General features: G+C 50.9%; 1 protein-coding gene across 5 annotated transcripts in view; it reads right to left on the reverse strand.

Annotated features, from left to right (window-relative positions):
- LOC139601018 (opioid-binding protein/cell adhesion molecule homolog) overlaps positions 1 to 12,229 on the reverse strand; it is a 309,661-nt gene that overhangs the window by 23,609 nt on the left and 273,823 nt on the right. For all 5 annotated transcript variants that reach the window (XM_071449696.1, XM_071449698.1, XM_071449694.1 and 2 more), the window contains one exon: positions 1,728 to 1,960. In XM_071449696.1, coding sequence (XP_071305797.1) covers positions 1,728 to 1,960 — 233 coding nt within the window. The remainder of the gene's footprint in view (positions 1 to 1,727; positions 1,961 to 12,229) is intronic.

The following is a 12,229-nucleotide window of genomic DNA, read 5'->3' on the forward strand; positions in this document are numbered from 1 at the left end:
ACACAGGCTTTTCTTCCTCAGGCTGAACCAGGAACAGAGCACAGGAGGATTTGCCTCTCTCATCACCACCTTCAAAGGCGCCTACAGATGGATTTTCTCAGCTGGGCAAACCGTGTGGTTTGAGCTTAACTCATTGAAAGGGAAGTACAGACAGTGCTCAGCATGGAGCACTTGACCTGTGCCTGCACCCCCAGTTCCTCTCATGCTTCCCTCCAGCTGTGCAGAAGTGACACTGCTGAGAACCACAGTCATCGCTGCGGTGGGAGCAATTCAACAGGACTTGCTCACACCAGGAACAAAAACTTTCCCCAGCACAGTTAGGAATGCCTCACCACCAGACCATCACTCTGGACACAAACCCTCTCTCACCTTCACATGGTTGTGCCTGGCAGGTGCCTGCATCACCCTGAGAAAGGGGTGAGGGCAGCGGGTGCTGAGCACCGCCGCCAGTTCACCTGATTTCATTAGGTGCAAAGCACTTGGGTACTTCACCGCTGTTGACTGGATGGATTAGCATGATTAGAGAGAAGACAGGATAAACAGATTAAACCTCACAGATGGACAGCTCGCACACAGCTCGAAAAGGAGGAGAGGGACAGCTCCGAACAAGGAGATGGAGGGATGCTTCCAGTGGATCTCCTCTCCCCTCTTCCCGAGGTGACCACTCCCCTTCTTCACCACAGCCTGGTGCACACAATCTGGGGTTTCCCAACACATTCCTACAGCCACCAGGCAGGAAAACCTGTTGGATGGGTGACCACAATCAACCCCTGCCTCTAGCCAATGAGAAGGGTACATAAATACATACATAACTCTGTTGGGGGCTTCTCAGAGATGTGTCGAGGCTGAGAAAGTTTTCAGATTTGCTCATTGCAAAATCAATACCCATCAGCTGTTTGAAATTAAAGGAAAGATTAGGTCCTGGTTTTATACACGCTTTATTGTATTCCGAGAGCTTTCTACTCAGCCAAATAAATCTTCTTTAAGAGGATTAGGAAACTTTCATTATCTTTATCTAACCTGAACTAACACTAACTCTGAAAAATTAATCTAGAGACCGGACAAAAGCCAGTAGCTGGTGCAAAGCCGCAAGAATCGAGAGGCAGCATCCATCAGAGAGCTACTGGTCCCTCTGATCTGCCAGCACCTGGATCCCCCCATCAGAACAGCCTCAGAACACTGCTTTGCAGCCCAACAGCATCTGCTATATCAATACACTTGTCTATGAAGCCCTGTGCCAAGAGCCCTTCATGGCCCCACAGAGATTTTGACCTCTTTCCCAAAAGCACAGAGCCTTGTGCCGCTGGGATCTGCTTCTCCTCTGTGCCTAGCAGCACGTTGCTCTTGGCTCTCTTGAAGCATCTTCAAACACCTGCTTGAGCACCTTACTAACAAATCCCCGATGGAGCGAACTGAGCAACACGGTTCCATGCAGTGGAGACAAGTCAAATTCACCACACAGACAGGCAAAGGGGGAATAAAAAAGATCTCAGCAGCCCCACTGCCAGTTCCCATGTGACAACTGCACAACACAGCAAGGCTGAGACAATGCACGCTCATCTCCTCCCTGGCATGGTGGGCACTTGTCCACACCACTGTTCCCATGCCATGCAATCTCTGAAGCAGCTCCAACTCAACTATCAAGAGGGCCTCCAAACCCTTCCCAAGTCCAGGCAGCCTCCCAGACCAAACCACCCAGCAACAGCATGAGGCACGTTCAGACCTACCTTGCACGATGAGATGGACGCGTGAAGTCTTGGGGTGATTGTCTGTCTGCACAGAGCAGGTGTAGGGGCCCTCATCGTAAATGTCCACGTTGTGTATCTTGATGCTGTACTGGGTCTTGGTGTTGGACAGGATGACCACACGGTTGTCTATAGACCACTTGTCATTGCCGGCATACAGGATGGTGCTGCGGTTCAGCCACGCTACCCGCGTGACCCGGTCATCCACAGTACACCTGGAGGGGACACACAGAGGGTCATGCGCCTGGAATGGGACACACACAGAGCGTCCCGCGTCCCAAAAAGGGATGGGAGCAGGATGGGAGGGTGGCTCCCCAGCTCTGCCAGCACGGAGATGCTGCATGCTGTGGCCGTGCTCCCTGTTTCCACATCCCCCACCACGTGAGATTTCACATAAACAGTGGGTTCACCAGAAATAAAACCTCTCTTTTTCTTTTACACACAACTGGGGAACCACAGACAAAATCCCCATTGTTTGACCTCTGCAAGTCAGGCGGACCATTTCTTCTCACCCACCTCCACAGCCCCCCTTGCTTTTTCTGTGCACTGAGAATTCCAGATGAAGCTGTAAAATGTGCTGACAGTTCAGCTTGTTGGCACAGCCCTCGAGCCATCCCCGGGGTGATAAACACCCCCACTGCTGGGGACAGGGGCCACAGCACATGCACAGGGAGAGGGGAAGAAGAGAAACAGCCGGAGACGGCCAAGCCAGCACATGGGGAAGGGAAGGGAACATTTGGATAAGCAGCTGTAAATCCTAGAAGTGCCTTGAAAACACAACGCGGTCGTTTCCATTATTTATTTCCTGCCTGGCTCCCACCCTCCCTGCTCTGAGACGTGCAGGAGCTCAGCAGCTCCGGTCCACGGCGCTGAGTTACACTTGGCAAGGAATGGGATGGGGGGGAAGGGAATTAAAATGTTCCTGGAAAACATGGCTTTTTCATACTTTTTGATAGATTCTTGTCCATCTATCTACATGTGGCCTTCTCTGCTGCTGCTATGGTATCTGCAGCAAAAGCTCTGAGTGTTTGGTTAAATTAAGAGCCCAGCATCCCTTGGGAGCTTCACCTTTGCCATTTGAAGACCAAGCTAGGGAAGCTTTCTCTTGGCATGAAAAGAAAAAAAGGGGAAATCAAGCTAGACGTGAGCTAGTGCCAGCAGTAGCAGACCTGCTGCAGCTTTGTTCAGCCAAGATCGTAGGAAAAGGCACCTACAGTCAATCAAGGAACTCGTGCAAGTCCCTCTCCACATGCCTGTAAATTCAGAGAGCAGCTGGGAGGCTGTTCCTGTCCTCATCCCCATTGCAGTGCCTCTCCTGCCCAGGCTCTGGGGGTGTTATATGCCTCCCTTGCTGAGATTGCAGAGCATCACCTCGATCGAGATTATTAATCGGGCGCAGGAAAGGGGCGATACTTGGCATGTTTGAGGGTCCCCCCGGGTGCTCGGTTCAGAGGAATGAGCCATATATTCTCCTGCAAACAAGTAATTTTCCCCTTGCAGGAGCTGTACGTCTCTGCCAGCCACAGCACGTATGGACGCCGGGAAAGACGGATGGTGCTCCACGCCTGCCGTGGCACTGCCGGCACGAGGGGACCCTGCCTGGTGTCAGACATGCCCTGGTGCCAGCTCAGCTCTGCCAGACCAGGGCAGCCCTGTGCCCACAGACAGCATTGTCCTTGTCAGGAAACCTAGCCCTCTCTTCCTTCAAATTAACTGGGGGAGAGCTAAGCACAGCCAAGTAAAGTTCGGCCCTGGGGGATTCCAGTCTAGTGGACTATTACTGCTGTCTCACTTCATTATAATGAATAATAAAGAGATACTTACACACGGCTTCTGTAAATTATTCATTGCGTGCACTGAAAAATCAGGGCAGCAGTATGTAAAACAGACAACTTGCATGTCTGCGCTCATATAAATATCCAGACTACAGCCCTGCGAGGTACTCTCGGGTCCCCTCATTAGGGGTGAAGCACAAGGACTCGGGTTTGAAGTGACAGGGATGAGACGCTCGTGCCGGCACTGAGTACGTTCCACTGTCGCCACCCAGCTTTGGCTGGTGCATATGGGATGTGCTTCCTGAGGAGATCTGGGGCCGGTCCAGGACACCTGAGAACTGGGGTGGTTCATTCTGCATTTACATCTCACACTTACATGTCAGAGCTGCACTGCATGAGCACCAAGGGATGGACATTCACATGAGGGAGGGCAAGGACAGCATCACCCTGCCTTGTCCGTGGTGCTGGTGACTGGTACTGCCCTCAAAACCCCTTGGAATGAGCAGGAAGCAGCAACTTGGAGACCTTTGTAACAAATCCATGCCAAGAGCAAGGAGGCAAAGGCTCCTCTTTCCCATCCCTCCAGCCCACTCTTCAGTCACTGCCGCTCAATAGCAAATTTAGGACCAAGTCTCTTCAGCTTTGTGCAGCATCATGCTCCTCTCCACTGGAGCCCAGACTGTCCCCTGCAGCTACAGACAGCCAGACAAAAAAACAGCCCTCCTGCACCTCCTGGGAACGTGTCAGAACCGCCATCAGCAGAAAAGCTCCATCCATCAGCTGGCACAGAGCACATGGCATTCCTGCAGGCACCTTCTCAACTAACCTCGCTTTCCCACCGCCAGTTTTCCCATGCCCTGGCAATTGGGACTACAAAGAGAATACTGATGGATGCCCTGGCATAAGGATCACCTCATCAGCTTCTTTACCTGTCTGGGAAAGTGATCTCCATTAGCTGCTAAGCTGACGGCACTCGCCTGTCTGCTGAGCAGTCTTTGCTCCCCATTTCCAATTGACCAGGATTATGATAATGTCTCCAGTAAGCAAACAGGTAAAGAGACTTCTGCAAAGTGTTTAGATAAAGCAGACAAGCTCTGACAAAGCTGGATAATAAAGCAGGCCAGGAGGTTTTCCCTTGAAGGGATCTAATTAAAACCAAAGACAAACCCCCATTAACAGTTTCCTGAAGGCACCGTATCCATCTCCAGAAACTGCCTTACCAGTCCAGAAGGGACAAAAGACAATAAAGCACCTGTCACATGGGAGGGAAATAAACTTATCCTGGCTCTGCAGTTCACCTGGAGAAAACCCATCAGCAAGGCAGGGGGAATATCTTGGGAATTATATCGTCAGCCCCCAGCATACGCTGCATCCCAGCTCCCCCACACATCCCTTCTTTGCACAATGTGACCAGTGCCATCAGCTCCTCCATCTCTGCATCCCACTTACACCCTCATTGCCTCTGAGCAGAGACTTTTCACCATCTGTAACCCTTCAGTTGCCTCCAACCACTGCTGCTCTCCTCCAGGGTGGCTGGGGAGCTTTGGATGCCAGGCTTTGCTGGAGCTTCCCACAATGTTCACAATGATACATGTGGGCTCTCTAAGGCTTCATCTCCTGAGACCCATATTGATCCCCTCGCTCTGCAGGAGGACGAGAGCTGCTGCAGGGATCCCAGTGCTCCACCAGAGATGAGGGTGATGAACCTGAACACAGCAGCGTGAGAAGATGCATGAGGGTGGGAGCTGGGGGCAGCGGCGCTGTGCTGCTTCCCCTCTAATTGCCCCTATTCCTCATTCTTAAATGCTAATTTTGAAGTTTGCCGTGGGATTATTTCACTTAGTGTCAACAATACAGATAGCTCTGCTGACATGCTCTTTGTGTGTGGTGGCACACAGCGCCCGTCTCCCTCCTCCTGCACCTATTAGGAGAGACCCCACATAGCTCCCACAGCAGGCTCCTTCCCAGCCCCATCAATGAGCACTGACAGTGCCTCTCCTGTGTGTGGGTTGAGCCATAACACCCTCCACCTCCATCCCCTGCCTTCTCTGTCCATGTCACAGACCTTTCCTGCACTGCTGACTTGGCTGAACACCAGGGAGAAGCCTGGGGCTGCCCTCAGTGCCTCTCCCATGGTGAGGGAAATGCTGTGTCCAGGGTCAGCACTAGTTTTCTGGCAGTAATTTGGAGGGATAAACAGCAAAAAATAAGAGTTGGAGCCATACAGGAAGTCTTGCAAAACCCTCTCCATGGGGGCAAAATATTCTGAGGAATGGGATACATGGGACCCCAAAATGTTGATGCACATCCTAAGAAACCCAGGGGACATGTTTGTACCTCAAGAGCCAACACCACCGGTCCCTGTCCATGCCAAGAGGCTGGGGGATGGATCAACCCAAATTTGTTGTCCATTTCTTTGGTCTTTGGACACGTGGTGGGACTTTTGGGGTTGTCTAGTGCAGAGCCAGGACATGGACTTAATGATCCTTGTGTGTCCCTTCCAGCTGAGGTTATTTGTTGATTCTAGGATTCAAACCTCTCCTGTTTCCTTGCTCCAACCAACAGTGCTCTACTTTTAAACTCCTCTATGGCCCTTCAACCCCAAACTGCTTCTCTCTCCTGTAGGTAACGTGTCTCGTCAGGATGACAAATGGAGATGCCAAAACCAGTTGCAAACTTGCAGCTGACCCAGTTTTCAGCAGCTAAAATAGCTCACCCAGATCGGGAGTGAAGCCCCTCGACAGCAACCAGGTGATGCTTCACCCTGGGAAACCTCCAACCAGAAATACCTGTCACAGGGGCAGAACAAACACCCTTGTCTTTGAGAAGAAATTGTTAATTACATTTTCCAGGGACTCCTAATGGGATTTCTCCTGCACTTCCAATATTTGCCCTGGCTACACAGTTAAGGGCCACCGGATGTTTTTTATTCTGGGCGGCTGGAGCAAAGGCAGAGGAGATTTATTTATAATCATCGGAAATAAACACATTTCCTCAGAATTAAACACAAAAGAACAGAACCTGGCTGGGCTCCCACTTCGTTCAAGATGCAAATGAGAAGCAGGCCATCAAAACATTGCAGCTCCTCTAATCCTCTCCCAACAATGCAACCCGCCACATTATCTGCAGGGACAATGGCATCTGCACCATGTAATGGCAGGTCTCACATGGCAGCTCCCGAGGGCAGGACTGCGCCACCTGAGGTTCCCTCACTGCCATCCATGCTGTTTATTCGGCAGGTGGAGGGCACAAGGCACCTTTTCTTTCATCATGCTCATGTCCACTCTGTCTCCGAGGCACCTGCAGTGTCCCTTCTCCCCTCTCTCCCATCCCTCCTGGTGGCTGGATGTGGAGTGCACAGCTCCACACCATCCCCACGCCATCCCCACACTACCTCAGCACCCTAAGGGCAGAGGGCACAGCTCCATGCCATCCTCACACCATCCCAGCACCCTGAGAGCAGAGGGCACAGCTCCATGCCATCCTCATGCCATCCCAGCACACTAAGAACAGAAAGCACAGCTCCATGCCATCCCCATACCCTCCCAGCACCCCAAAGACAGAGGGCACTTGGGATGCACCCTATGGCATCACCCAGCACTACCACCACCCATCCAGCCGTCAGGAACCACTCAGCATGTCCTGATCCATCACCACACCCATACCCACTGTGGGAAAACAAGGAGCATGGGGTGTGCCAGAGCTGGGCCAGCCCAAAGTTCTCCTTTTCTCCGTAACATTCCTCCCTCCCCCCCTTACACCACTCAGCTGCTGCCTCTCACTCTGCAAGTTTAATTAATTGCTGGCCCCACTGCTACTGCTCCAATTCCCCAAGAGCTCCCAGTGCTGTTCAAACACACTCCAGGCCACTGGAAAACCTGTTCCCTCCCAACAACCTCCTGCCCAAAGCCCTCCAAGGGCTATGGGACCCTTCTGCCCTCTCCAGAGGCTCAGGGCTTCACAGGGAGGGCTTGTCCCTGGCGGTTCCCCTGCAGTGGCACTTTGCCCACCAGCAGGCACCAGAATAGAAGCTGCTCCCTGTGAAAAATCAAAGCCCAAATTGATACATTAGCGACTGCTAAATATAAAATATCCATCTGCAAAGATAATAAGCCTGTGAGGGCAGAGGCTGTCGAGTTGCTCCATTTCAGATAGTTTAATGGTGTTTTGGTCCATGACTGCAGCTCCCAGACATTAGAATGATAACAAGATGATGAGGAGGGCGGGAGCCGTCTGCGCGAGGCATCAGAAGTCAAGACAATGCTCACTATGCAGTCCCTGAGGGGTCCATGTCACACAAAACACTGGCTGCTCTGTGCTCAGCTTCCACAGGGCTTTGGGTGGTGTCTGTGACAACCCAGGACATGCAAAGGCTGCCAAGGTGTTGCTGCCAAGCTTGAGCTGACATTAATTCAGGGAGGGGGGGGTCTGAGCCCCCTGGAGTCAGGGGTGGACTTGGGTACTGCTGCAGGTGGCACAGAGTGATGCTAAAGCTGACACAGGCATAGCTGTGCTGCAGATGGCTTAAAAAGCAATCCTAGTTTGCAGAGGGAAGGGATGCCCAGCGAGGTGAGCTGCTGCACGGTGCCCCCACTGACAGATCACATCTTCTCCCTAAAGCCATTCATGGGATTTTCTGAATTAATGCTCCACATCGAGCAAATCCAGAAACAGTCAGCTCTGTTAAAGCAAGCCAGGCTTTTCCTCCTGCCCATAAAGCCCTTCTTTCACTCCTCATTGCTTCTACTTCCAGCTTGCAGGGACACACCTCACCCTGACAACATCATTGGCAAGGGAAAGGGGGGCTGGGCAAAGTCAGGTTCTCCTCCCAGTACTCCTCCAAACATGATTTTCCCTTGTTTCTGACACAGCACTGCTTCAATCTCTGTGCCCACGTGCCGGGATGCCCCCCCTGTGTGGTAGGGAAGGTCAGAAGGCATTAGCCTAAGCCCCAACAGCCAACAGCTGTTATTAGCTCAGGAGAAATCTTCATAAGGAAATATGAGGTGGCAGCAAAAGAAAGAAAGCGGAAGGCCTTTGGATGGAGCAAATCAATGGGAATGTTTATGGAGCAGGTGGCATGTAAATGCTTCCATCAGAGGCAGTCGATGCTGGCGGCCACACCTCATCTCACAAAGACAGAGATGAAAATGAAGGCACTGAGCAGGGGCAGCCAGGCCAGCAAAACCACAGAAATTGGAAGAAGTACAGAAAAGCATCCTTCCTTGCCCAAAATGATTGCATTTCTCCCTAACACAGCCAGGCATTTATTTCACACTTCTCCATGGTCACTTGGCCATGCTGTGGTTTGAAGAAGGCTGGGACACCTTCCCAGCTCTTCTCCAAAAAGGCAGTCACAATCCAGCAGCGTTTACCATCAAGGCATCAGTACCTATCCTAAGAAACATGGGCAGAGAGCTGTTTTCTCACCAGAAAAAGCAAATTCCCCTATCCCTACACTGATCCCTGCCCTACATCCCTGCAGGGAAAAACCCACCAATGCTCTCAGCGCCCTCGAAGGGTGCAATCTGGAGATTCCCCTGCTCTCTGCCAGTGTAGGCAGAGCGCCCTGCTCAATCAGCACCTGCACCCTGCCTAAATCATTGCTAATCTCACACAATACAGCACCTGCAACCGGCTGATTTCCAGTGTTCTTCAATCAAAAGCAGCAAAGAAAACACCGAGTTCATCGCTAGCAGAGCTGAGCAGTTGAGAACCTCAACTCCTCCACGCCTGCGCTGGGGTTGTGGGGTTGGAATTTTCCTTGCTATTGCTTTTTTGATGGGTTTTTTCATTCATCTGCCCAGGCAGGGAGAGAGAGGAATAACTTTGGCTGTCACAGCTGGACATGCAGTTAAGTGGCGGTAATTAGCGTGTGGCAACATGAGGCTCTGACCGCTCTGATTCAGCCATCCTGATGGGACTGGTGACCATCTCCACCTCAGCTGGATGAGGGGGACACTTTCAACCCAGGGGGATGTGGCCATGGCACTGGCAGCATCCCACAGCTGCAAAAGAAGAAAGGATGCTGGCAGGCTGATTAAAACCTGGATCAAGGCACATCTGCAAGAGAAGGAGTCGTAGCAAAACCATCGGACACTTGTCCCTGCATTGCAAGGAGAGGAAATTGGTCTGAAGCCACCCCAGTGCAGCAAGGGGGTGGTGTTATCACCCCAAAAGGGATTCCTGGGGGAAACAAAAGCATTTAGAGCCCTTTAATAGGAAAGCAATTCATGTCTCCATCACATGTGGGCCTCATGCTCTCGGTCGGTCAATCTGGCCACACCACCCTCCCCAAGAGCCGGGCAGAAAGCAAAACCTCTTCTCACATCCTGTTGTTGATTACCACCAAAAATATATTTGTCATGAGATGCCCACTGCTATCTCTGTGGCTCTTAAGGGTAATGGAGAGGTTTCAGTCTTTGGAGGATAAGTCTCAAGCTCTTGGCTGCTTGCCCGGGAGGATTATTTTACATCAGGTTGAGTTCTGTAGTAATTATCTTCAAAACAGCTGGACTGCTGGATAAACTCACTGTATCTTAATGCACAATACGGGAGCAAACGCAGGGAATTAAACTGCAATTCCAGACAGATCGACGGAAAAACCTCTCGCCGGTGTTTCAGAGGCCGAGGCTCAGGGCTTCTCACACGTTAGGGGTGGGGAGGCATTTGCTCATTTGAAATCAATTCCAACTTCCCCAGAGACAGGAGGAAGAAAGAGATGCTGGATGAAGATGTTTTACCCTCAAGTTTTCAGCAAAGAAAAAAAGCAGTGTTTTCCTGACCCTCACGGCTGGAAAATGAAGCAGTGTTTGATCCAGGCTGGACAGCTTGATGCTCCACACAACCCCGAGACTTCCATAAAAGCTCCAACATTACAAGGTCTTGGCTCCACACTGCACCATTCACTGCAGTGAAAGCTGAGGGGCAAATCCGCTCACTCCATCCACACCCCTCACACCTGGAAGTCACTGCCAGTGAGTATCTCACCCCAAGAGGACAAAGGGGCTGACAGATGGACAAACTGACTCCCAGACTGGTCCACCAACATGAATTAAAAGGAAAAAAATCAGGTACCTACACGATTGTGCTGCCACAAGATTTAGGTGCAAAATCCTTGCAGATGGAATTAATAACCTCTAAAAAGAGGGAAATTCTGCTGCTGAAGAGCGAAGCTGTATTTCATGGCGAACACCATAAAGCGCTCCTGCCAAACACGAGATCTGTAAACGACCTGGGTGAGCCATCAGCTCAGGAATATAATTGCCAATTTGCAGGAATTTCACCAGCAATTAGGCAAAATAAAATAACCCACCAGAGGAAATCCTTTGCTCGCTGCTCCCACTCCTCCCTGACCCATCTGATTTCTACCCACCGCTGCTCTGCTGGGATGAGGGTTGATGCTTCAGGCACTAAGGAGCCAGGTGACAGCTCCGTGAAGATGAAGAAGTCATCTCCAGTGCCAGATAAAGAAGTCATCATCATTGTGAGGTGACAACAGACACTCCTGGGTACCAGCCAGATGAAGACCTTTCCTGCTGGTATCCCCTCTCCGAGCATCCCTGAGAACCAGGAGTCTCATCTAGGTAACCCCAGGGGCCAAACAACTGCATGCAATTAGGGGGTTTATTTGTTTGAGTTGCACGTGAATATCCCAAATTACATTATCAGATCATAGTCCTGCTTCTGATTTATTCCTTCTTTGTTCTTCAAGTCTTCGTACATCTAAGCAATTAACCTCTCAAAGAGCTGGAGAACACATAATTATCCTCATTTGTCTAAACGTCACCAAGATGGCTGCCTTTCAATTAACCTTCTGGGAATGGAGGGAAGTTGGAGTGATACAGTGATCATTTCCAACTTCAGCCTAGGCTGCAGCTTTTTTTTTCCCCTTAAAGTAATTTAATTGAAATATTCAGATGATAAAATATAGCCAGATAACTGTTAGTGCAGGTAACGGGATCAAGAGGGGGCTTGCAATCGAAAAAGAAGTCAAACGAGGTACAGTAATATTATATCAATACGTGGCACTTCCATCTAAAAATATCAAAGCACTTTGTGCTTATTAATGAAGGGAGCATTTCACACTCTCCTGCCAGGCTGAGACTTACGTCACTTCAATATGTCACTGCTATCAGTAGGGAAACTGAGGCAGAGGATGTACTCTGGTACCCGGAGTTTACAGAGTCAATCCCTATGTAGTCAGGAACTTCCCAAGAACATCCTCTCATGAACCCCTCTCCTACCCTAGCAGAAATTGGCTCCTTCGTGAAGTCGGCACGGGAGACACTGTGGTGGCCGAGCTGCTTTTGCTTTTATTTATTTTAATAATAATAACCCCTGATCTGCTGAGCCAGTGTCTGCCACACCAGCGAGCGAGGATCGAGGGAGCCGTTCCCACCCATCGAGGGAGCCGTTCCCACCCATCGCCTCGCTAATAAATATGCATCATTCCCGCCGGGAAGTGCCAGGTCAAGCTTTGCACCCGCACGAAGCACGACACCAGCATCGTCTGGCACGGGCGAGCAATATTTATACACACCCCCGCTCATAAATACACAGGCAAAATAAACAAGCCGGCTCTGAAGTTCAGCGCATCTCCTCCCTGACAAGCGTGGCTCCTCAATTCCCCGCGGTGCCACGGCTCTGCTCCCGGTGTGAAATTGAGCTCTCCAAAAAGCAATTTGGGCTTTGCTCCAACCCTGCTCG

Source organism: Agelaius tricolor, unplaced genomic scaffold (assembly GCF_023055355.1).
Source record: "Agelaius tricolor isolate 1412-34295 unplaced genomic scaffold, bAgeTri1.0.p SCAF_29, whole genome shotgun sequence".
Lineage (NCBI taxonomy): Eukaryota > Metazoa > Chordata > Aves > Passeriformes > Icteridae > Agelaius > Agelaius tricolor.